At 54.3% G+C, this 24,698-nt stretch overlaps 10 protein-coding genes across 10 annotated transcripts; 7 read left to right on the top strand and 3 right to left on the bottom strand.

The window, feature by feature from the left end:
- Positions 1-619: 619 nt before the first annotated feature.
- Positions 620-2,379, top strand: J7T55_009073 (uncharacterized protein; the record flags this gene model as incomplete). Its single annotated transcript, XM_053142000.1, has 7 exons — positions 620-687; positions 869-878; positions 948-1,032; positions 1,092-1,144; positions 1,243-1,782; positions 1,860-2,113; positions 2,166-2,379. 7 exons carry the CDS (start codon positions 620-622, stop codon positions 2,377-2,379), a joined length of 1,224 nt encoding a protein of 407 aa, XP_052994914.1.
- Positions 2,380-4,651: 2,272 nt separating this feature from the next.
- J7T55_009072 (uncharacterized protein) lies at positions 4,652-5,603 on the top strand (the record flags this gene model as incomplete). Its single annotated transcript, XM_053141999.1, has 2 exons — positions 4,652-4,778; positions 4,858-5,603. The coding sequence occupies 2 exons, from the start codon at positions 4,652-4,654 to the stop codon at positions 5,601-5,603; spliced, it is 873 nt and encodes a 290-aa protein (XP_052994913.1).
- Positions 5,604-6,076: 473 nt separating this feature from the next.
- Positions 6,077-7,587, bottom strand: J7T55_009071 (cyclin-dependent kinase g-1; the record flags this gene model as incomplete). Its single annotated transcript, XM_053141998.1, has 2 exons — positions 6,077-6,923; positions 7,010-7,587. The coding sequence occupies 2 exons, from the start codon at positions 7,585-7,587 to the stop codon at positions 6,077-6,079; spliced, it is 1,425 nt and encodes a 474-aa protein (XP_052994912.1).
- Positions 7,588-8,298: 711 nt separating this feature from the next.
- Positions 8,299-9,737, top strand: J7T55_009070 (uncharacterized protein; the record flags this gene model as incomplete). The annotated part of the gene is made up of 3 exons (XM_053141997.1): positions 8,299-8,532; positions 8,595-8,799; positions 8,860-9,737. The coding sequence occupies 3 exons, from the start codon at positions 8,299-8,301 to the stop codon at positions 9,735-9,737; spliced, it is 1,317 nt and encodes a 438-aa protein (XP_052994911.1).
- A 283-nt stretch (positions 9,738-10,020) lies between these two features.
- J7T55_009069 (uncharacterized protein) lies at positions 10,021-12,407 on the bottom strand (the record flags this gene model as incomplete). The annotated part of the gene is made up of 8 exons (XM_053141995.1): positions 10,021-10,314; positions 10,382-10,758; positions 10,812-11,054; positions 11,121-11,195; positions 11,254-11,617; positions 11,674-11,868; positions 11,934-12,142; positions 12,365-12,407. 8 exons carry the CDS (start codon positions 12,405-12,407, stop codon positions 10,021-10,023), a joined length of 1,800 nt encoding a protein of 599 aa, XP_052994910.1.
- Positions 12,408-12,735: 328 nt separating this feature from the next.
- J7T55_009068 (uncharacterized protein) lies at positions 12,736-14,463 on the top strand (the record flags this gene model as incomplete). The annotated part of the gene is made up of 1 exon (XM_053141994.1): positions 12,736-14,463. One exon carries the CDS (start codon positions 12,736-12,738, stop codon positions 14,461-14,463), a length of 1,728 nt encoding a protein of 575 aa, XP_052994909.1.
- Positions 14,464-14,808: 345 nt separating this feature from the next.
- Positions 14,809-17,128, bottom strand: J7T55_009067 (uncharacterized protein; the record flags this gene model as incomplete). The annotated part of the gene is made up of 4 exons (XM_053141993.1): positions 14,809-15,812; positions 15,939-16,354; positions 16,415-16,932; positions 17,069-17,128. The coding sequence occupies 4 exons, from the start codon at positions 17,126-17,128 to the stop codon at positions 14,809-14,811; spliced, it is 1,998 nt and encodes a 665-aa protein (XP_052994908.1).
- A 1,251-nt stretch (positions 17,129-18,379) lies between these two features.
- J7T55_009066 (uncharacterized protein) lies at positions 18,380-18,763 on the top strand (the record flags this gene model as incomplete). Its single annotated transcript, XM_053141992.1, has 1 exon — positions 18,380-18,763. The coding sequence occupies one exon, from the start codon at positions 18,380-18,382 to the stop codon at positions 18,761-18,763; it is 384 nt and encodes a 127-aa protein (XP_052994907.1).
- Positions 18,764-19,998: 1,235 nt separating this feature from the next.
- On the top strand, positions 19,999-21,086 carry J7T55_009065 (rna polymerase ii elongator complex subunit; the record flags this gene model as incomplete). Its single annotated transcript, XM_053141991.1, has 2 exons — positions 19,999-20,004; positions 20,061-21,086. The coding sequence occupies 2 exons, from the start codon at positions 19,999-20,001 to the stop codon at positions 21,084-21,086; spliced, it is 1,032 nt and encodes a 343-aa protein (XP_052994906.1).
- A 2,169-nt stretch (positions 21,087-23,255) lies between these two features.
- Positions 23,256-24,479, top strand: J7T55_009064 (uncharacterized protein; the record flags this gene model as incomplete). Its single annotated transcript, XM_053141990.1, has 2 exons — positions 23,256-23,433; positions 23,512-24,479. The coding sequence occupies 2 exons, from the start codon at positions 23,256-23,258 to the stop codon at positions 24,477-24,479; spliced, it is 1,146 nt and encodes a 381-aa protein (XP_052994905.1).
- Between the last annotated feature and the right edge of the window lie 219 nt (positions 24,480-24,698).

Here is a 24,698-nt window from a genome sequence, read left to right as displayed (position 1 = left end):
CTTTCCGTGGGATAACCTTATGTGGGACAACCTCCTACAATTTGATCTCTTGAGAGGTAATCTCCTGTGGGGATAAGTTTTTGTAGTATGATCTCCCATAGGACACCTTTTTTTTTTTTTTGGTGTACTCCATTGCGGGATGACCTCTCATGACTTGTGGATAATTTGTAAGATACCAACGGGGTCAGTTTCAACAGTTCTTTTCTCCGTTCTCTAAAGTTCCCTACATTTACATTTGGGGATCCCTGCAGGCTACACAAGTTTCCCCAGGTCGTCGCTGCCCAGGGCTTGGTGGACCCTGACCTTAAAAGTGGGCTGCCTGCCCCTGTCTACACCCACACGCTAGAAGACGCGGAAGGGGAGCCGCTCGTCAAGCTGCACCTCCCCTGTCTAACAAGTCGCTTGCCAAGCTTGCCTACAGTGCCTACCTAGGTACCTAGGTATCTGGGGGAGGTACAGTTGGTTGCAACCTGCCTGCCTGTGTGTTACTATCATACGCCTGCGCTGGGTTTTACGAGTTGGAATCTCGTCCTGTGATGCCAACCGATTTTCTTCTTGAGCCTCGTTTGTCCTATTTTTCACTTCTGGCTCGACCCTCGGACTCTTTTCGTGGCCCGCCATGTCGACCTTCAACGATACCCAATTGGTCACCATTGACCGCGCATACTTCGATACGCTCGTTCGACGGTAAGTTTCCAGCTTCTCCAAGCATCCTCTAGCTCCCTCTTGCTCTCTCCAGAATTATCGTGTGCCCCAGTAGGACTTTACCTCTGCTGCACTCACACTTCAGCCCGTACTGGAGCGTTCGATCTCGTTGCTGCTTTCGTCGTTCTCTTACTTTCCATGCTAACGATTTCGTACCATGCAGTGCCAATTTTGTGAGTTATAGCTGCCCATGTATCATGGGGTGCTTCAGCTGTGGTCCGTTGGTCTGACCCGCCCCCGAGAACCGCGAAGATATCTTGTCGAGCTCGGACGTTTCCATTTCCAGATCGGAGTACGATGGCCTGAAGCAAATCTCCGCCAAATATGGTACGCTCTAGCAATACAAAATATATTGGCTGCCACACTTCTCCTCTGACGTCCCTCAGCGAACTTGCGACAGAATTTAGAGAGAGGTGGCGTCGACGGTGCAACCATTGATGTATGTGGTGCAAAACAGACAAGCAACGAACCTTGTCATCCTCCTGCCCGAAAGGTCAAGTGAGCAGGGCAGCTGTATGCTAAATGATTTGTTCACAGCTTCTCAGCAAAGACGATGCTACGCTCAAGCAGCAGGCAGCACCTCCTACCCCAGCCACTGCTAGGTCGAACAACGAGACCACCGCGCTTGAAGCCTCTCAGTCCCCCGGTTCGAGGGTGCTGACTGCTCCAAAGGGATCTTTCGGCAACGACTACAAGACTTACGATGTACAGTCCAAGGCGCCTGCTCGTGTCCATACCCTTGAGGTACCAAACTGGGTGGATGAGGTTGCAGGCGACGAGGATATCTCGGTCTCTGGCGGTGGACCGGTTCGCAATATCCAATCGCAGGGCTGCAATAACCACACCCTGAGCTGCCCACACTACGAGCGGCAGTGTGCAAGATCCATCTTCCTCAGCAAACTTCCTGACAACACAACCCATGCGGATATCACGCAGGCCATTCGTGGCGGCCAGTTGCTGGACATCTATTTGCGGCCCAACGATGGTACAGCGGCTGTGTCATTCCTTCTCGCAGCCGATGCCAGGGCTTTCTATGACCATGTGAAGCGTCACGACTTGTACATCAACCAGAAGCGGGTGAGTGGCTCCCGAAGTCCCCGGCAGCGTGTCAATCTGTTTGGAGGCTCATCCGGAATAACTCTGACTGCTATCAGGTCGAAATTCGCTGGAATGATCGTCAATTCATCTTGCCCGGCCATGTCGCCAGCAAGATCGGTGTCGGTGCTACTCGGAATCTCGTAATCCGACGTTGCGATCCGCGATTTACGGAGCAGGAGATTCGAAATGATCTCGATCATATTCACAACCTCGTCGTGATCAAGGTCGAGTTCATCGGCGGGAGCTGCTATATCAAGACTAACTCTGTGAACAATGCGATGTTTGCCAAAACTTGCATGATGAGCCGAGCGTAAGTGGAATACTCCGAGGACAGGCTGACAGACAGCTAATTCTGATCCAAGCAAATACAAGGGCAGCAAAATTGATTGGGACGTGGACGAATGTGACCAACCTTTTGCAAAGACACCACAGCCCAAGCCACGTCAGCATACGCCCATCAGGAACCATGGCAGCGGGATGGCGAACCGCTTCAACCTTCTGGACATTGACGACGACGGGGACGCCTTTTCGTCGCCCGAGTTTGGCGCCGCCAAGAAGACCATGCTAGCTGCCTAGAGGGCCAACACCTGAGTAGCCAGGGCCAGTATCAATACCGTCGGCCTGCGTGGATTGGACGGAACAGGGTCGAAGTAGAGCATAGGATGATCGACCTTGAGTTTGGACGTCCCGGCATTCATTTGGACCCCTAAGGCAGCACGATCCTACGGGTGGTTGTCACGGCCGCATATCGAATTCCTAAAAATCCATCAAAAGGCGCGTGGAGTTACGGATATCCCACAACCACACAGGTAGCATACTTTTCATCCTTTTTTTTGGGGGGGGGGGGGAGGACAACAGCAAAGCATTGTAATCTCACAGCCGCCGGGAAATGGCCGCTTTCACTCAACAGCTAGCCTTACTACTTGGTGCACTGCATATCTGCTTGCCCCGCCAGCGGGCTCTGATCGTGAAGATCTGTGAAATTGTTGAAAGAAGCCAGTTGTGTGGGAATAAATACACAGCCTCGTCGGGTCGTGATGTCCGGTGGTCGGCCCGTGGCATGACTTGTTGCATAACTTGACCTCGGGATACGGACATGGACAGGTCAGAAATTCACGGCCCGACCTGGTTCGACCGCGAGGCCGGGAGACTACTCCTGTGCTACAATTGGGCTCGTAAGCCCGTGTCCTCGTGTCCTCTTGTGGGGAAGTGGTCGGTTGTACGGGCATCGGGAGGCAGCTTTTAAGCTTGTTAGACGGCGCACCACGGAGCACGGGAAGGGGAAGGGAGGTGTGGGGCCCGCCCGTCTTCGCCTGCTCTCTATTGTCCAAGTGCCAGGCTTGCCTTGTTGAAGACTTTCGAGCTGGAAGACGCGATTGGCGGGTCAGCCTCAAGCTCAGATCAGTTGGGAGCGTGACTGGGGCATTCAAGTTGCTGGTGGCACCCTGTTTCCAGTGGAATGGATCGTCGTCCTATATTTGTTGTCCCCAGGATCTTCACATGCTGTGTTGTCACCTCCATTGTTAGGAATAGTAAGGTTTGTGGAACCCGCCGATCAGGACGCGGGTTGATGGGTATACAGGGACACGCTAGTCTTGCACATATATCCAGCATTGGGCAGCTCAGAAAAGGACGGATGACGCGAAGAATGATGAAGAATAGCCAGCTTGCTTTGTGATGAGCGAGACGATTTCTCCAGACTGCCCCTGACCCCATCGAGAAGGAAAGTGCGAGCGATAGTCAGGAGCTGGAATAGAGAGACAACGACTCGGTTGGTTGACCTCATATAGATTATTTTTAGCAGGGGTTCACGGTGTCCCCAACACGAGAAAACGGGAACATGGTGCTGGGTGCCCGGGTGAGCCCCATTGTGGGCAATACGAACTGGGCCGGGATCCTGAGTGGCCCGGCCATCCCCCACTGGATCCATCTGTATTGCCACCACCACCACCTCTTCCAAGGCCAGACATCATGCGTGACATTTTGAACAGCGACGGCACAGCCAAGTATACCCAGCAAAAGGTAGAGAGCTGCCCACTTTATTACGAGGGTACTAGTCTAAGACCCTGGCATGAGACTACGTACTGTGAGGTCAGGAGGTCTGGAGAGAATCAGATACAGAGAGAGAGAGAGAGAGACAGGATGCGAGCGAGTTTGGGGTACCATCAGCCGCTCGTAGAGATTCCGGACTGGGCTGGCTTCTTCTGCATGGCCTCTCCGCCCAGGGGGAGGGGGCAGGTGGGAACGGCCCTACTAGTCTGAATAGTCTGCTGTGATTCGACATTCTCTTCTCGTCACCCCTGCAACCGATCCTCAGATGCTTTCTGTCCCTCGCCTTTTTTCCTGTCTGTCCGCACCTCTAATCCAACCTCCCCTTTCCACCAGAGCAGTCTCCTTGTTTAATTTACACCTTCGCTTTGTTGTCTGCACTATTTGCTCCTCTGCAGCCGTTGATTGACATTCGCTTCAACCCCTCCGAAACGTTCGTTCCATCGATTATCCAAGCAAAGAACCCACCCGAACCTTCACTGGCCCCTGATCCTCGACTCATCAGACCTGCCAAGCTTGCTCTGCTCTCCGGCCTTGCCTTGCCGTACCTCGAAAAGCCATCCGGCCCAACAAGTCTCGTGTCATTCCAGCGTGGTTCACAACCAGACGCCACCAAATCGTTGTGACCATCGTGCCGTCGAGTTTGTGGGATTGATTCGGTTTCAGCGGGTCTCTCGGTTTTGGTACTTAAGTGGGAGGATTAAGACTTCGGAGCCGAACTCGCCTCGCGCCCCCTGACCACCACCCGTCTCTAAAAGCGAAGCCTCTTCGTGGCCGATCAACAACAAAATCCGCCATCATGAAGGCCGCACACTTCACCACCGTCCTGCTCTCCCTTGCACCTATTGCATCTGCCTATGCCTGGCCAGAGTGGCTACCAGAGCTCGACGCTCTGGTCGTGAGGAGGCAGGACTCAGACTCCACGAGTATGTCTCACACCTACGACATAGAATTGAGCCACGTCTCGGGTGTAGATTGATGACTGACCAAAGACCAATTACACAGCATCTTCGGCAAAAGCTACTGCCACCGCATCAGCAACTGACGACCCAGCGGACGCCGGAAACTTGAACACTGCGGGCATCACCTCAGCAAGTGATTCGGGCACGGCTTCCGCAACAGGCGATTCAAGTGCGTCCGCAACTGGGACTGCAACGGGCACAGATAAGGACGCGAGCTCGACAAGCAAGAAGAGCTCGAAGACAACAAGTGCGAGCGTAAATGCGGACGATCCGGCCGGCAGCGCGGTCATGTTGACGCCCCAGACCACGTTGACGAGCGCGCTCTACCGAATTGGTGAATATGTCACAATGGGCTGGAACTACACAAACGTGCAGGTCACCCCCACGGCAGTCGACTTGGTCATTTCCTGTACCACCGCCTCCGAGTCCTGGACCTTGACGTCTAACATGACGTATGAAACCTCGGCCGCTTTTACCTGGGACACGGGTGCTTTCCAGAGCGACTCGGTCCAACAACCCCTACTCGTCGAACAGTACATCCTGTACATCTACGACGCCGACGCGAGCATCAGTGCAACCGCCGGTCCGGGCGAGCTGACAGCCGCAGCCGCCATGACCTTTGGCCTGTACACCGGCCAGCCTTACACCCCGCTCGCTAGTGGCTGGGTTTGTGCAACCTGCAACAGTGGTGCCATGTCCAGCAGTGAGAGGCAAGCCCTCGGTTTCCTGTTCACCGTAGCAGCTATCACCGTGGCGAGCTTTACCTGGTTTGTGACTGGGCTGTGGTGATCAGTCACGCTGCATATTTGAGCCTGACGTGGAGCGTAATGTGTCATGTCTTGTGAGCACTAAGCGGTAATGGCGTGTGGATATGGTCGAGCGATTATATGGGCGTGCGTGCATTGTCTTTGGACATTTAGGCTGGAATTATTGAATCCACCGGTTGTTTGAGCGGCGTTGGCATATCTGGGTCTTTATCAGGGTTTTTTGGGCAAAAGTCTGGCGACACTTTTGGGGTGTATCTATTGGCCCTGCTGCACACGCATGCAATCACATATAGTAATGATGCATCTGGTGTGTTGAACGGAGCCTGGGGATGGACTAGGATAGTCATAAGTAACTATGTAATGAACAAGTTATCAACATATCTTCCTCGAACTGTTGGAGATTATTATGAAAATCTGCCCTGTGATGCTTTCAGGTAGACCAAGAAGATGCCAGATTCTCAGACCCGAACAGCACGGCTCAAGATGCATTGTGCATCACACCATCCTCAGAGAAAACCCTCCGCCGCGTTCCTCTTTATCCCTTCCTGTGAATATACCACTAAAATCGACCGCGCCGAGGTCGGCGGCTTCACCGCGCCCAGGCGCATTCGGGGTGTCTCTCCGCCGCCGCCGCTCCTGGCCGGCCTTGCTTGGGAATGTCGGGAACATGGCCTCAGACTTGGGCCGCGGGTCCTGACGGAAGTACTCGTGGTTCAGCATCTCCCTCGCGCTCGGCCTCTTCGCCGGGTCGAGGGAGAGGAGGCCGTTCAGCAGCGACGCGCCCGCCGCCGTGAGCAGGGGGAACTTGGCTCGGATGACGGAGCCCGTGCCTGCCCTGCTGGGCGGGAGGCGCAGCGACCTCGCGTTGGGCAGCCTCCTGAAGCCGGGCCAGGTGTCGTCGGTCGGGATGCCGCACAGCTCGAAGATGCGGCTCAGCTCGTCCACCTCGTTCTTGCCCTGCAGCAGCGGCTCGCGCGTCAGCAGCTCGCCGAAGATGCAGCCCACGCTCCACATGTCCACGGCCTCCCCGTAGCTCGTGGCGCCCAGCAGCAGCTCCGGCGCGCGGTACCACAGCGTGACGACCAGCTGGGTCAGCTTCGGCGCCGGGTCGCCCACGTAGCGCGCCATGCCGAAGTCGGCGATCTTGAGCTGCCCGCGGTTGTTCAGGAGGAGGTTGGACGTCTTGAGGTCGCGGTGCAGCACCCAGTGGTCGTGCAGGTAGGAGACGCCGCTGGCGAGCTGGAGGAGGAGGGTCTTGACCTCGCTGGCGAGGAAGGGCTGCGGCATGTCCTCGAGGACGGACTTGAGGTCGTGTTCGAGGAACTCGAGGACAAGGAAGATGCTACACACGCGGAAACGGGAGGCACATAACGTCAGCATGGAGACTTCAGAACTTGGTGGGCAAAAGGGCTCGCGCGCAGCACGCACTTTTCTATCTTGGTCGTGTCCTCGCCGACCACCACCTCCCGCAGCTCAACAATGTTCCTGTGCCCGCAGTCCTTGAGGATCTGGATCTCCCGCAGCCCCGTGACGGGGAGCCCGTTCCGGTCGTTGAGCTCGATCTTCAGCCTCTTCAGCGCGACCACCTTGCCCGTCGCGATCTCCTTGGCCCTCGCGACCCAGCCGTACGCGCCCTCCTCGATGTCGTTGAGCTTGTCGTACTTTTCCACGCTATTTGATTTGCCAAAGCCGCCGCCCGCCTGGAACCGTAGGAGCCGCGGGACCGCGCTGCTGCCCCCCTCATCTTTGCCTCGTTTGTCCGCTGGTCGCTCGGGCGTGAGTCTCCGCCTCTTGGCTGGCCGTCCGTCCTGGTCGTCCCCGTCCCCCTGGGCTGTGGGTGCTGCTGCTGAGGCTGCTTGCCGTTGTTTCTCTTCTTCGACCTTACGGGCTGCCTCTGCCTTCTCCCTCTTCAGCCTCTTTTTTTCCTCCTTTTCTTTTCTGGCCTTGGCCTCCCGCGCGGCGTCCTCCTCGCTGTCGGCCCAGCGCGACTTGCCCTTGCCGGACATGTTGAAGTACAAGCAGCACGAGGGCGAAGAACAAGAACCCGGAGAGCGACAGCCAAGGGGCGATAAATGGCGGAGGAGGAGCAGCCCCCAGCGGTGGAACTCAAGAATGATGAGAAATAAATGCGTGGAAACGCTGGAAAACTGTAGTTGGAGTGAGTAGCATGATGTCGATGTGGATTGCCTGCCGGGCGCCTGCAACTACCGAGGGTCCAGGTGATGCTTGCAGGGGTCCGGGGGTAGCTTTCAACGTTCAGAAGCTTCACAAGCTTGGAGCTGCAAGAACATTGAAGCTCTCTCTCACCTAGTTAATTCCTAGCTTGAATTTCCACAGGCTGTGAAGCCGTAACTCCCCGAACACCGAGCTAGCAATGCACACCTGACGATGAAGACGGCCGTTGTCCCATAATTCTTGAACCTGGCAAACTTGTCAACATGAGGCCGTTTTCACGCAGGTTGGCCCTTCGTGGGCTCGGGCTGTCTTCAGGATGTACACATCGCCAAGGCTTTGTAGCTTCTCAGGGCTTCAGGGCCTTGTCGATGACGGCGTCACGGCGCAGTGAGGATGCCTCAAGACAATGGTCCACGCCCCTTGCGAAAAAGCTTGCTCAAGCTATAGAGGTCTGCCTACACGGAAAACAAAATTACACATTGTAAACAAACTAACAATTGAGCCAGATGACCGGCCCTGTCCCTCTTGCAAGCTATATGCGTATGTGCCTAACAGGTGATCTGGGCGGATACTACACCGGAGCCATTGAACAGGGCAGGGACCAGTTTGGCCAAAAGGGTGATTTTGTTACTTCACCAGAGATCTCCCAGATATTCGGGGAGCTCATTGGCATTTGGTTCGTGGCAGAGTGGATGTCTCAGGGCCGCCCAAAGTCGGGTGTTGAGCTCATCGAGGTCGGCCCTGGAAGGGGCACTCTGATGGATGACATATTAAGGGTATGCCATGCCATACTTTTATAATGGTTAATTGGAGAATTCTGCTGATCTTCAATGCATAGACCATCTCAAATTTCAAAGAAATGGCCAATGCGATCGATGCCATATACATGGTCGAGGCCAGTTCCGAGCTCAGGGTCGCTCAGAAAAACCTCCTATGTGGACAGGACAGACAGATGACTGAGTCCAAGAGTGGCTACCACAGCACATGCAGATATGCCGATCTTCCAATCGTATGGACTGAGACTGTCAGATCAATCCCTCAAGGTACGAAGCCCGGAGGGGAAATCGTCTCTTTCAGGACGTGGAAGCGCTGACCCCGACCAGGTTCGGACAAGGTACCATTCATTGTAGCGCACGAATTCTTCGATGCCCTACCCATCCACGCCTTTCAACTTGTCAACGTTCCCCCCTCAGAGACGTCCACACCATCTCCCTCTCCATCATCATCGCCAGCATCAGACAAATCAAAACCAACGCTCCAATGGCGCGAAATGGTAGTCTCGCCCACGCCTCCAGGCTCGACACACCAAAGCCTTGGGACGCCCAAGTCACAAGCCACAGATACTCCCGTGCCAGACTTCCAGCTCACCCTCTCGCCTTCCTCAACCCGTCACTCACAGTATCTTCCCGAGTCATCCCCACGCTACCGCGCCTTGAAATCCATCCCCGGGGCACTCATCGAGATCTGCCCGGACGTATCATTGTACGCCACAGACTTCGCGACACGCATCGGCGGGTCCCCGCAGCACCCCAAGCACAGGCCGTCGGGTGCGGCATTGATCCTTGACTACGGCCCTGGCGACGGCACAGTGCCCATCAACTCGCTGCGGGGGATCAGCAGGCACCGGCGGGTGAGCCCGTTCGCCGAGCCGGGGCAGACGGACCTGAGCGCCGACGTAGACTTCGCAGCCGTGGCGGAAGCGGCGCTCAGGGCGAGCGAAGGCGTCGAGGTTCATGGACCGGTCGAGCAGGCGGCTTTCCTCGAGGGGATGGGCATCAGGGAGCGCGCCGAGGTACTGGTGAAGGGACTCAGGCAGAAGGTCGAAGGCGAGACGAAGGCTGCTGATGTCGAAAAGGCGTGGAAGAGGCTTGTGGATCGGGGCCCCGACGGGATGGGCAAGACATATAAGGCCCTGGCAATTTTGCCTGAGAACGACGGCAAGAGGCGACCGGTCGGGTTTGGTGGCGATGTTGGAGCTTGATAGCTTGGTGTAAAGCCCGAGCGTGAAATACCCTTGGAAAGAAGGATCCTTTCGGTTCGCTTCAAAATCATATAGTATGCAAACCAGCTTTGTGTCATTAAAAGATAACGAAGCTTAAATAACCATGCCCGGTGCCAACCCCCAGAGCACTCTCGCTTGAACGCCAGAATATCTATAAGATTACAACACAATCGTATCGCCTAGCCGGCCTACTCCCGCTTACACCTCGATACTTTGATGGACTTGACGCTCTGATGGAGAGTTTTCACCAGTTGGAAATGTATCACTTGCCAGTGTTCTTGACCAGTCCAGCGTTCTCCTCATCCTCGTCGTCTGAAAACTTGTCGTCATCTCCAATGGCGAAGATGGTCTCACCATCCAGCGACGCCCTGGGTCGCTGGCTGCTGCCATTTGCAGGTGGCGGCCCGCTTGGTGCCTGGTAGTTCTCCACTCCACTTGTCTGGCCTCCCCGAGTGGTGTTGATGGCTGGCTTTGAGCCAACATTTGCTTCCTCGTCATCTGAATCATCCGGCGCCCCAATATCCATGTTGTTGATCTCAAAGGTGCCGTCGTCGTCCTAGTCGAAATGTTAGCATATAGAACGTTATCTATCAGCTCTGAAGAGCTCAAAATGGTTGACTCACCTGCGCGATCTCGTCCGACATGGCAAAGCGACGGTTGTTCGCAGTAGGCCGCCAGACATAAGCAATCCATGCCACGTCCGCAAAGTAGACCAAGTTTAGCCATCCGTCGAGGACGAACCATCTTGACTTCCAGTGGAAAGGGACGTAGTCTGGGTCGCTTGCCGAGGCAAATGAGAAACTGTTAAAGAAGAAGAAGGCGAAGATGACCAGGATGCTGAGCAGGATGCACCACCACAACTTCTTATACATCGCCTCCTTTGCGTGCTGTTTACGCTCCCGAAGGTCCTTGAGGGTGAAGTTCAGCGAGTTAAGCGTCCAAACGTAGAATGCGGTCAGCGTCGCTGCTAGGGGTAGGACAATGAGGAGCACGAAGGGACCTAAAAGAGTCAGATACACCATAATCCGGGGTTTTGACGGAATCGTCTCTTACCTGCGCTATCAGGGGTAATCAAGAGACTTGTGATAGCGTAGACCAGACCGAACACGAAGTGTGCTATTGCTAGCCACCGTACGTAGATCATGGTACGGCCAAGCGTGGGCTTGACAACACCATAACCCATACATACGATGAGCAGCAAGAAGAAGGAGAACGAGTTTCTAGCCGCATTCAAGATGCCAACCACGACCAGTAGGACCTTTGATCCAACATTCGAGCCGTTGCGATTCAGGTAGTCTGGAGATTTATGTTAGCGTCGTTTCACTTCGTGGCAGTCTTGATGAATTCCATTTCGTTTCATACCGTAGAAACCCCAAGTCATGAGCATTTCAACAACAAGGAACAGCAGGATGGCTGTTATGTAATTCTGCACAGCCACTAGAGAATCTGTCAGCGCGCGCTTCCCAAGTCGTACAAAACACCGTAGCAAACATACAGATGTCCGCGTGATGCTGGTAGTAAAGGAAGCCCCAGAACACGGCAACCAATGCGTAGAGAATGGTTATTCCTCCGTAGAATGGCAGCTTAGGTATCTGGGTGGCTGGAAGCTCTCCAAAGGCGTTGCGGAATTCGACGATGGCTGTGTAGTCGTTGGCGGTGTACTTGTCCGTGAGCACACAGTAGTAGCCGGTCTTTTTGATCTCATATTTGATCGGCTGGGCATCTTTCAGGTGTATTGCGTCGGTAAGTATGAGGTTCTTGGACTTCTCGGTCGCATTGGGCGCCAGAATGAACTCTCCGATGTCCTGTTCTTCACAGAACCCATCCTCGATTTGTTTTTCCTCGCAGATGCCGACTTTCTGTGAAGCAAGTCAGAGTCCAGTCCCATGCCGGTCCGCAAGCAGCTGTTCCATACCTGAGGTGCGTCTGGGCTCGGGTATACGCCGATCAGATCCTCGTCCTTCCACTCGAAGACGACAAGGCTGACGATGGGGTCTTGTTCGCCCTCGTGAGGGAGGAACTTTATGAGGATGAAGGGGTCGACGGGTCCGCCCCAGGCTGATTTACTGTACATGCCTGCACATCGTTGGCGGTTCTCCTCGGTCTGGTCCTGAAAAGAGGGATTACACGTCAGCAACGACAGAAGGTGAGCAATGCCCGGAAGACAGGACGAACCATCTTGACTTCCAAGCCCTGGACCGTCCATATTGACAGCGCCAGAGACGCTGCGGCCGAAAACCATCTCATTGCGTCTGCTTTGGATATGTGTGGTGAAGAGGAAGTCGGAGTCGGGGTGGACGACCGTTGCAGGGAGTTGTTGAAGCCGTCGGGAGAGCTGGAAGAGGCGGCGGCGGCGGCGTCGACGAGGCCCCGGTAAGGTGAGACTGGTCTCTCAACAAGTCACCTAGGCTTGAGCTCTCGAGTTTCCGCAATGAATTGGCTGCTGAGCGGAACAACCGGCAACCATAGTTGAGGCACAGAGCTGGTTTTCAAGGTGAAGACGTAATTGCAGTTGTAGATGCAGCATTGACTGCGCTCTGCCTGGCTCTGGACAAATTGCAGTTAGCAGTTGGTAGTGCCCAGATCCAGGATCAGGTCTAGGATACAGATTACGAAGTACAGAGCATTGCGCAAGCTTGGCTGCGACATGGGGGGTGCTGCGCATGGGGCGACCGGTCCTCTCGGAAGGCTCTGTGGGGTCTTGGCAAGGATCTCCAGAGCTGCAGCTGTCACTAAATTTGGGTGGCATGGACGGCACGGCACCTACTGCAGGCCTAGCCTGGGTCTGGCTGGCAAAACATTTGTGTCGCATGCGACTCCAGCGCTGTACATACAGTACTAGACTATGTAGTGAAGTTGTTTCGTTCCCGCTCCCGACTCCAACCAACCAACCAACCAACCAATTCCTGCTCTGCACTTCGCACAGGGCTGTCTCCCGTCGCGCGATCGGTCACGACTCACCCCACACCGAGCCAAGATGGGAAAGGGCACCGACAAGCTATACATCACACACAGCGAGTGGTCGTCTTCTGATGCCTACTCGGCCAGTGTTGGCGCCGGGGCGGGATCGCGCGCCCAGAGAGCTGGCGCAAACTTTCGGCGACTTCCCTTCAACTTCTGCGCCGCAAGCCTCCAGCCCTTCAAGAATCCCGTCTGCACTCCCCAAGGCACGATATTCGACGTCGAGGTCATCAGCTCATGGCTCGAGAAGAATGACACCAACCCCGTCAACGGCGAGCCTCTCAATCCCAAGGACCTGATCAAGCTCAACTTTGCCCGCAACGCTGATGCCGAGGTGGACTCCAATGCTGGCCCGACGGATGGCAAAGGGGACATGATAGACCCAGTGACTTTCAAGGTCTTCACTGACAACACGCACATCGTCGCGATACGGCATGGCACATATGCAAACGTCTTCGCTTGGGAGACTGTCGAGCAGATGAACATCAAGCAGAAGAATTGGCACGATTTGGTTGATGACAAAGAGTTTGGCCGTAAAGACATCATCACCCTGCAGGATCCCCAGAACGCGGCGTCCAGGAATTTGAGCGAGTTCCAGTATCTCAAGGATGGCGGTGACGCATTGTTGACGCCTGAACAATTAGAGGAAAGGAAGCAGGGTACAGTGAACGTCGACGCGCTAGGGAGAATCGGAGACAAAGTATTACGGGCAAAAGAGGCGGTCGAAAAAGCGAGGCGGGAGAGGGAGACAGGTGGGGATATCAATCGCTCCGCCAAAGCACTACAAAAGTCATCTTCAGCAACGACGTTCAAGAAGCCTGCAATACAGGAGAGGAAGCTGGCTCACAATGCTGCCACATACACGACAGGTAGAGCAGCCGCGAGTTTCACAAGCACCGGCCTCACACCCGAGACAAGTGGAGAGAGAGCCATACTTTCGGACGAGGACTGGATGCTGAAGCCTAAGAAAATCAAAATCAAGGGCTACGCTAGGCTGGAGACCAATATCGGAGAGTTGGTCATTGAGCTACAGACTGAAACAGCGCCCAAGGCTGTGTGGAATTTCGTCAAGCTTGCACAGAAGGGCTACTACCGTGGGGTGCCTTTCCATCGCAACATAAAGAATTTCATGATCCAAGGCGGCGATCCCACCGGCACCGGCAAGGGAGGGCAAAGCATTTGGGGGAAGAATTTCCAAGATGAATTTGATGGTCCTCTCACGCACAGCGAGCGTGGGGTTGTGAGCATGGCAAATAAGGGGAAGAACACGAACTCGAGCCAGTTCTTTATCACATATAAGCCAGCGAAGCACCTTGACCGGAAACACACGATTTTTGGTAAGGTTGTGGACGGCCTGGATACGCTGAACAAAATGGAGACTGTGCCAGTTGATGAGGGCAGCCGTCCGTTGAAAGAAATAACCATCAAAGATATCGTCGTGTTTCTGGACCCTTTTGAGGAGTTTCTGAAGGAGAAGGATCAGACCGAGAGAGCAGAAGCTGAGAAGGCTGAGCTCAAGCGTCAAGGCGGCACTGACGATGACAAGACCACGTGGACAGGAAAGCGCATCCGTGGAGACGGCACCGTCGAACAGGCTGGCAGCGGTGTTGGGAAGTATCTGAAGTCGTCCCGCGCAGACCAAAGTGAAGCTCCCACCGTAGCAGACGACCTAAATGTTGAGGCGTGGGAGCCTTCCAGGAAAAAGGTCAAGACAGGCGGCTTTGGAAACTTTGATAATTGGTGAATCATGTAAGATTTTACACAATGAGGGTCAATACCTCGCAATACACAGTGCGTTAACACATCTCAGGTCTTCGTTTCAATTCTTTATTGAGCGATGACGGTGCGAGTAGAGCCCCAGGCCTCTACAGCCTGCCCTGACAACGATCCACCGAAAAGTTTTCCGAGGGTATCATCTTCTGTAAGCCTTGATCGTTGATTAAATCCCTTGCGTCTATTAAAGTCTCGGCGCGTTCCCGCTAGATCTCCCTCTTGTGTGTCCCGCAGAGGATTCTGCTACTAACACATCTGGCCAGCGAGTGACAAGTGGTACACTGCAGTTGAGCAATGCGCTCTTCCAGCACGGCACTTATACAGGCAGCACTCTTGTCCGCTGATTTTCTTTCGCATATTGACTTTCCCACCTGACGAGATTTGTCGAGCCGCAGACCCTAGGCCTCCGTCCCGATGATTCCGAGGACTGCTTGTGGCTCTCAACGACGGAAGCAAGCTCTTTTGCCTGGGCCAACCCCGTTTCGTCGTGGATAGCATGCAGTCTCTCGACTACGAAGGCCCTCATCGCGGCCGACGATGCCGTGGACATCCCAACAAGGTACAGCGGCCAGACCAGACCGTTCGTAACAGAGGAAAGGAGCATGAAGCGCTTGGCACTCGCCTCCACATCCTTGACTTGCATGGCATTGTTGAGCGAAGGGCTCTGGCAGTAGTCGTCGCCATCATCAGAACCATTGGGGTCGGAGCCGCCACCTTCGCCAAGTTCTGCCCCCCAGCTGCTATCGGGTATTTGAGGCCAGACGTCCTCAGCGGTTGGCATAGGCGCAAATGTGTCCTGAGCGCTTCCGTCCAAGGGGACGAGGCCAAAATGTTGAGGAACACTTGCGAGAATTGCTAGTGCAATTTTCTCCAACTTGAACTTCGCCTTCTGATATTCAAATTGGTGCCGCCCTGGCACCTGGGCGACGGGCACGCGCAGGAATCGATTTCGGAGCTCCTCCAGCATCGTCTCGATGATCAGCATGCGGCACGTCCGGAGCCCGTTCCATATCGTTGACACTCGTAGGCTTGGGTAAGAGTGGCAGACATTGTTGAAGAAGCCCGGCCGGAGACGTTGTGTCAAGCGGTATTTGCGATACTGCCAGTCTTCGGGGAAAAGAGTGACCACCCTTTCGAAATCATCCTCCGCCTCGGTAAACTTGTCCAGCATCTCGTCTAGATCAGTGACGATATTTTGCTTGATGTCGTACCGCAGTTGCAAAATGTTGTACATAGCGTTGCAGATTTCGAACCCAGGTTCCCTGCCTTTCAAGTTGAACATCACACCTAACTGACTGCGCAGATCGATCAGGTCCTTCGCTGTTCCACCAGCCCGTTAGCAAATTTAGTGACCAATTTGTTTCGCAAGGGCAACTGGGGATCCTCGCGGCTTTCGAAGCCAAAAGTTTTGAGTGAGCAAGGGATCTGGACGGGTGGAGAACATACGCATTGGCAGCTCATTCTGGATACAATTGATCATTGTGTTTTGAGTGAGCATGAAGAACATCCGGATTCCAGCGCGGGACCGGAATTGGCCCATGCCTCGAAGTCTGGCGAGAGCAGCTGCGCCGTTGAGGTGCTTCTGCCAGGCCTCGGTGGTCCTGGCACTTGATCCGCCGATCATCTCGAAAAGGCCCAGTATCAGCACCGAGAGCATGGTGGTATCTTTTACCGCCTCATCTTGGTCCCGAAGGGCGGCATTTGTCAATTGGAGAGCCTTGCCGTAGCTCTTCCGTGCTGCGTCCAGGGCGGTCTGGGATCGTGTCATTTGCGCGACGCCGACGAGACCGACGGCCGTCACACTTGCCAGAACTGAATCATTCTCCTCATTTGAGGTGCCTGGTGTCCAGAGATCGAACAGGCTGGGGGAGGAATCGGTTAGCCAGGCACTGATGGATCTGCTTTGGGGGAGAGCAACTCACAAGTCATATTTGTGATGACAAAAGTTCTCGCTCACACTAATGTAACGGGTGATGAACAAATTCACACCCCGTTCCTGGTAGCTGGGCGAGAAGTGATAGTACGAGGGAGGGAAGAGATCCACCGGCGAGAGTAGCTCGGGCTCCTCTTTCACAAGTTGTCTATCTGTCTCATCGAACTTGAACACCGGAGACCATTGAAGCTGCGAAACCACGGAAACTTCCCGCTTATGTGCTGTTGAGGTTGAAATCAATGGAGTTACCGGTAGCCGCCTCGGGCTGGAGCTTGAACTGGACTCAGGTGGCGACCAGGTCAATGTCTTCGGCGTGGGGACCGGCCTGGTTGGTGAAGGAGTGGTCTTGTCTGGCGACTGGGTCTTCTTCTTCCTGGCTTTGGCAGTCGCTTTCTTGATGACATGGGAACTCTCATCCCGAAACATAAGATCAACCAAATTCCTGTATCCTGGACATTGCTGCTGTCGCTTCTCACATTGTCCACAGCCAGGTTCTCGTTGGTCGCACTACATGGACATCAGTCAGTGCATTGGCTCGAGAGTAGGATCGTCGGGAGCCCTTCGGCAGTGATTCCCGGGGGCTCAGCCTGCAAGTTTTCAAATATAACACAACTGGATTTGAGCCTCTGAAAAGGTGGCTTACACGAATCTTGCGCTCACGGCAGTTTGAGCACCCCTTGGAGGGCTTGCCGCAGTAAACCATGTTGACGATGTGCGCCTCCAGGTGTGAGGTTGAAGTGGGCCCGAGCCAAGAATGGAATGCTTCGCGGTGGGATTCGAGGGCAGCGTTGGGGCGAGGTGGCAGTGGCTAGGAAAATTTGTGCTAGAACTAAGGTCCTTCTGGCACTAACGCGCCGTGGCCCTTGTTACTGGATTCAGATGAGAAGGATCTGAACAAACTGCGACGTTCGGTAGTAGTCAATCCCAATTATCGGCAGACTCGGAGGGAAGCCTTGCGTACATGTATCCATATGCACCAGCCCCTAGCGAAAGCAAGTCTGGCTCACATCTCTCCAACATCACGACGTGCTGCCATTTTTGGTGCGATGCGGCACGGAGATCTGGGACAGATCTGCCCGCTATTAGCATCGGATCATCCAGAAGAGCACGTCTCTGGGGACATCATGCACTCGGGCCTAGCAGTTTGCCCCTGGCCCTGTTCAGCTGGTCCTTCACTGGTCCGCTAATAAAACGTACCAGACCAGCATAGCCCAGGTGAGGATAGTGGCATACACCATCCATCTCCCGCGTCTCTCCCACTTTGCCTAGGCTGCCCTGCCTCGAGCCTGCCTATCGCACGTTGCGACAAGCACGGAAAGGGTTCACTTTTCGGCGTCAGGGGCTGCGTGCTAGCGGGTGGTGGCGGCCACCCCCGTCCATAAAGCTTCCAGAAGCACATCCACGGGGCAAATCGGAGCTTCACCAGGCTCTTGGCAAGCGAGCATCAGACAATTGGCTACCTTTGGCAATTCCAGGGACTGGCTTAACCTTGGCTGCCGTTGACGGGCAGTGCAGGGCCTCTCCCAGCGGCAGTCAACCGGTCCACCCCTATGTCATGCACTAGAAAGGAGTTGCTGCCAGAGCACGTTTCAATGTTCGTCTCATCGCATACGACAAGCACGGTCGGAATAACAGTATTCTCCAGATGGACTACGTGAATGCGCATAGTCTGCTAGTCTGACCTTGTTGCGCGGGCTCTGCCGGCTCTCCTGAAGCACGCGCCATGAAGCCAACTCGATTGATGCGCAACGGCGCCTAGGGGTTTGTTTGTTGACTTCAAGATGCGCAAACTATATGATCGCAGACGGGACGGTGGGTCCATGACTGGAAGCATCGATCATTCTACCCAGTGAAACCCAGGCCCCCACCCCACGAGACCCTGTTCAGGCCCACGTATAGAACATCTCGAGAACAGACCCTAACGTCCGGCAACATCACCCGAGGGCAACCCATGATGTCTGTCATCTTATCCAGGATCGATGGCAACACGGACGGCTTCGAATTGCGAGTACGGTTCAGCAAGTCGTCCGTGTCGTTCAACAACCCTGTTGACAGTTCCGGTGAAACTGGGCTGGGTGCATACGTAGGCTGCCAGACAGCTATCTCGTCTCATCCGAATTATAAGACGGTCCGGCGCAACGGTCCGAGAACTAAGCGTATAGGGGGCTCATTGATGCTGGACGGAATCAAGCACAAGCTTGCCAAATGCCCATCACATGGATTGACATCACATGGCGTCGACCTCCTCATGGCCCGACATCCTTTCGGCGAGGTGCAGAGCTGGCAGGACAGAGCGATCCCTTTCGTTTCACGGCCTTTCCGGATCGCCGCCATGTGAATCAATGGCTGCGGCAACTACCGTAGTTTTGTCTAGTTTCTTCTGGTTTGCTCGGCTTGGCTCTCCGGCCGGTGGGGCCCATTCCGAAGTGCCCTGTGCTGTTCTGCCTTTTCTTTATTGAAAGATCAAGGGATCTCCTCAGATCTGTTAGCGCATCTGGACAGCTATGTCGTGCAGTCAGGCAGGTGAGGCTCAAAATGTTAAAATCTCTACTAGTGGGTCGTCAGCCCAGACAGCCCGTCCGGTGGGGACTGTCAGATCGCTTGAGCATTGAGATGCCATCCTCGGCACTCATCCGATGTCTTTCTCTGTGTCGTCTGATCTGTAGGCAATTTAAACGCGACCTGGCTCCGGTCCTTCCGTTCTCACCTTGACCGGGGGCGGGAGAGGGGGAACGGGGAGGCGTGCCTGATGGGTGCATCCAGAGAATGGAGAATGCCTCTCATTGCCTTTGGCAGGCGGCGAGCCGAGGTATCATCTATGTTTACGCCATCGTTTCCTGCGTGCTCCCCTGCCTGGTCTGGCTGGCATTTCATGCCATGGCCGCGGTGTGTATCAAGCGTCGTCTACTCTCTTGCGGGCCCCCCACAACCGACGTTGCAACGGAGCCTTCAGATGCATATTCGATACACGGCAGATCGCTTTCGGTTAATTGCCCGCATCGAGAATGAACCCGCAGCGTCTTCCAAGCTACAGGGTGATACATGTGCAGTACTTTTCTTCTGTACACGATTTGCTCATGGTATCATGAAGCCTGCCCATTCTCAAAACTTTACAATCACGATGCAACTGCCAATGTCTAGGTGAGGATGTTGCCACGTGTTGATATACGCGTCTGTAACATAATGGCCCGCTCCAGATTTGAAAATAGTAGCTCGTCAAGGTAGCAGCCGGCTAAGGAGTGAGGGCAACGACAGACAAAAGAAGTGTGAAGTTGGTGACAGGCCTGGCGATAGCTAATAGAGTGTAGGGGAAGGCTGTCGAGGAGCCCCAAACTCTTTCTAAAATAATAGTCTACCCACAGTACAAGAATGGATCAGGTAGTACCGAGTACCCTGTGCCCCGCCGATTGAGATCTGGAATCTGCAGCCCTGGTCCTTGATCTCGAAGCCCCGCCATCTGCCATCCGCCGTCACTGCAGCCCCACCAAGATTTCGACTGCAAAGCTCTCGACTGTACGTACCCCGTCCATTCCAGGTGGCCAGAGAACCAGCTTGGGGTCATTTGGGCTCACAATGCCGGTGAGTTCTACCTCCTCCTCCTGCCGGCCCTCAGCGTGTCTCGTGTTTGAATCTAGACTCACAAAGGCGGGCCTCGCGCACAGCTCATCATCGTCACTGGCCTGCCCACCTCCGGCAAGTCCACCAGGGCAAAGCAGCTGCACGACTACCTGGCCGAGAGGATACAGTCACAGCAGCAAGGCACCAAGTACCGGTTGCACCTCATCTCCGACCAGACACAGTCCATCAGCCGCACCGTATACGACCTCTCCCCCGAGAAGCTCCCGGCACACACCCGCTCCGCCAATGCCTCGGAAAAAGATGCCCGCGCCTCGCTGTCGAGCGCCGTCAAGCGCGTGCTGTCCACAAGAGACATCGTCATCCTCGACGGCCTGAACTACATCAAGGGCTGGCGCTACCAGCTCTACTGTGAGGCCAAGAACCTCAGCACGCCCAACGTGCTCCTGCAAATCGGGTGCGCCCCGGACAGGGCCAGGGCGGTGAACGAGGAACGGCTCCTCCGACGGGAGGAAGCGCTCACAGCCGGCCAGAGCGTGGCAGGCGACGACGAGGCGCCTGAGGGTGCATACGAGCCGGGCAACTGGGACAATCTCAGGTTCCGCTACGAGGAGCCCAACCCTATGAGTCGTTGGGACAGCCCGCTCTTCACCCTGATCTGGGAGGATGATGAAGCCCAGACAAAGAAGGTCTTTGATGAGATGTGGGAGGTCATCGCCGGCGAGGGCAGGAAGGTGATCAGGCCCAACCAATCGACGGTGCAAAGGAGTCGTGACGCCGGCGGTGACTACTTGTACGTACTTGACAGGGAGACTCAGGATATCGTAAAAAAGATCCTAGAACAGCAGTCAGACGAAGGTGGCGGTGAGGTCAACATATCGAAGGATGGCGACGCAGGAGAGATGCTGGTTGTGGAGTTGCCAAGCAAGAAGATCGGGCTGCCCCAGCTACAGAGGTATCGACGCGCCTATGTGAACATGAACAGGGGCGGCATTGGCCTTGAAGCTGTAGGAAACATGGCCGCCAGCAGGATGAGGGAGAGCTTTGTTGGTTACCTCAACGACGCTTTCGCGAAGGATGAGTAAAAAGTGAGGAAAAGCTGGCACGCTCTCTTTTAGACTACAGGTCAATTATGATACCCCTTTCAGCCGATAAACTATGATAAAAGGACTTGGCTTGATGCTACGAAATTCCACAGTTGTCCAGTTGGACGAAGAGTGCATCCATCTATCGGCCAACTCCCATTCCACCCACAATTACAGGATGCACGGTAATATCACAAACGTTCAAGAGTGCCAATCCTGGCAAGTTATTTGAGCCAAGATGTTGAATCTTGTTATTCAAACGAGTGTGGGGAGACTATAGCAGAAACTACGAGACGACGTCGTCAAGTTCACCATCCTGTCGTACGAACCAAACCACCTTTCTCTAGCATATCGGACCTGCCACCTACTTTTTTCCCCCAGTACTGCCGCCCTCGGCGTTCCCCTGTGGTGCCATATTTGTTCCTGCTCCCGAGTTGGCGTTATTTGCCGCCCCAGACTGGGCCCGCGCTGCAAAGCCACCTGAACTCATGTCTCCACCACTCTTCGCCTACGGTCGATGTCGGATCAGCCCTGTGTGCACCATCTCGGCGCCTTCAAATCACAATTTATGTTTGAGGTGTGCATACCTGAGTGGATTGGATGCGTGAGGCATCACTTTGGGACATTGAGTGTTTATCAGGCATGATAGTTGTGCAAAATTGTGAGGCTGGGATTTAGTCGGTTTCAATTCTGGTTCCAAGTCTGGAGTTTTGGAGAATGAGGAGGGAACTTTGATCATCTTGAGATGGGATGCCGACTTTTATAGACGGAGCATGGTGTGCAGGCGCTGCTTGCGAAGCTTGTCTGAATCTCTGAGGCCTACCGGCGGTCAACGCCGGAACTGTCTCACATCCAGATCTTCGTGAGCTGTTGCTTCCGCAACATGTTATGAAGGTGTCCGCTCTGCACGATACTATTTTTCATCCAATGATGCTCAGGGATAGGAATGATAGACGTCAGAATTATCTGCTGTCTCGTACTCCACCTATGCACAGAGCTGGATCCTGTAGGAGGCCTTCTTCTCCTGTAGGAGGCCCTCCATTTACGTGGGTTTGATAGGCTTCATTCAGCAGGCCTAGATTTCTAGGCAACACGTATCGAGACTGGTCTTCTCCTTGAGGCAGACGATTCACAGCAGCAGAGCTACAATATCAAAGGGGCCCATTTGTCGACATGTGATTACACGTTGACACCCTTTCCCCATTCTCCTAGTCCCCGGGCTGATATCCCACGAGCCTTGAATCTCAATGACTTCAGAGGATCGTAGTAAGATGGTAGAGAAGTGTTTGAGATATTGATATCAAGTAGATAGGTAACGGGCGGCAAAGCAAGCCCTTGGGAGGCGATGTACGTGTCTTCTAAGGAGGTGTCACTAACAAGGCACAATATTGGAGCCCAAGAAGAAAGACTTAGCAGGTTCGAAGCCCAGTGGATGCGAGTTGCGGAGAGTCGGGTCCGGATCTGTGACATCCAGCCTGCTCCTGCCGTCACTATGTCCTGGTTCATGGCGCCGCAACGTCTAACGAGACTTCCCACTCAGGGAGTCTTTGCGGTAGGAGCGGCTTGGAGCTCAATCCGGTCCTTTGCTTTGCTGGAGGGAGGCCTTACACTGTTTTTTTCTTTCTTGACTTTCTCATATTCCAGTTTCTTCTAGCTTTACCAGCCGTTCCACCGAAGGCATCCTCATTAGCGGCTGAGTTGTTTTCAAATATCCATTGTGTGTGTACACAAAACTGCCAGCTGTCAGTCTCGATATTCTCATCAGCCCCCAATAAGATGTCTTCGAGCCCCGTCACTTCAACGGGCAGGAACCGCTGCTGCTTGGCTTGTTCTAAAGGCGAGAATGTGACACTCAAATTGACCATGGGCCAATCCTCCCCTTCATGTGGCTTCAAGAGCCGTACTTTAGGCCACCGGTCACTGGATGCGGTCCGCTCTGTCAGGGGCTCCATGAAGGGCCGGCGGGCACTGAACACGGCCACCAACATCCCAACTGCGCCAAATTCAAGCTGTTCATCAAGCCCAGCAGGCTCTGCCGCCAAACACAGGTGGTACGATTCCATTCGCTCGAGGGCTTCCCAGATACCTATGCCGACCAGTTCAACTTCAGTATCTCCGACTGTGAAAAGGCACTTATTTAAAACGGCCAGTCATAACACTGGAGAGCAGATGCGGTCTGCTCCTGCATGCGAGGGCGACATTTCACCCACCGTCTTGGCAAGATTCCAGAAGCATGCTCAGACTCAAGCATTTCGAGCTCCTCTTCCAAAGCTTGATCTCCCGGCTCTCGACCCAGACCTGCGAAGAGGAACCACTTTCCGAGCCTGTTCTGAGAAGGCCATCCAAGGTGAGCTACGTCCTTCACGTGTGGCCGTTCTTCATGGAATCTTCGTAACACTAGCATGCCACTGACCGACTTTCGTAGACATCAGCTATAAATACGACGGCGGGACACGTGGCTCAGTGCAAAAGCTCGATGCGAACGATAACATCTTCATGACGGCAGCAGAGAGCATGAGGCTCAAACGAGCCGATGTTTCGATGGCGAAAGTTTCTCAGGAACCCAGCAATAGATTAGCTGTGAAGTGCGACGTCCATTATCCGTTGGTTCCCTCGGCGCCTTCTCGTACTGAGCATTTTGAAGACACAACGGCGGCACTTTCGAATTACTGCCTTAATAACATGCTCTTGTGTGGAAATGTCGAATACAGCAACGTCATTCTCTGGATTCTGCACACCTCCGTGACATCGCCTTGCAAGATTCAGCAGAGCTTCACTGTTCTTCCCAACTACCTTAAGCCGGACCGCAATGCCCTTGGCACTACTTGCCAGTGGGCAATCATCGTCTTCAGGAATGATCCTGGCTCAAGTAGACTGCCTGCTGCGGTCAGACAACAAGAAACGATTCTGCAAGCCGCGCTTTCCAACGTGTTGAACATGGGCTACCGTGTGGATGTATGGACAAAGTCTGATAATTATTGCTGGAGAGACCAAAAGCTTCAAGCGCTGAGCTCTGATGACTGCAGGGGACCTGACCAGTCACTTCGTGAGAAATTCCAGGCTATGGTTGGCCATGGCATTCCTGGGTTCTCTTTCCACGAAATCCAGACTATTGACGACCTGCTGCGTATTCGGGGTCCGGCGTCAGATTCTGAAGACTCCGAAACTGTATATTCTGAGATTGCCTTGCAAACCAAACTTGAGACTGAGGATGAACTCGAGTGCGGATCGAACTCCTGGTCTGAATTCGACGGCTTTCTCGAACACATGGAAGAGAGCATTTTGCCAGCTGGCTCGGACGCTAAGTTCGAGCATGATGATGACTCCAACTTCAGCGGGGTCTCAGAGGACTTGGACATGGTGATGAGGTTGGGAGGGAGGGCATCCGCGTAATAAGCTCAGCGCGATATGCGCCGAGAAGGTGCATATTACACAGCATCATTGAGGGCCAAGCTTCCTCTGTATCCATATGTATGTTTCTTTCGGTCGCTGATAACTTTCGTGCTGGGACAGTGACACGTCGTCGGGGCACTGAGTATCCTTATGAGAATGGAAGATATGTTCTTATGACAACGCACTTCAAGTTGCAGACCCGATATGTGAGTTGGTCGA

This window comes from Diaporthe amygdali (assembly GCF_026229845.1).
Source record: "Diaporthe amygdali strain CAA958 chromosome Unknown NODE_10_length_1141467_cov_65_626103, whole genome shotgun sequence".
Taxonomy (NCBI): domain Eukaryota; kingdom Fungi; phylum Ascomycota; class Sordariomycetes; order Diaporthales; family Diaporthaceae; genus Diaporthe; species Diaporthe amygdali.
This window is presented reverse-complemented; position numbering and strand designations above follow the sequence as displayed.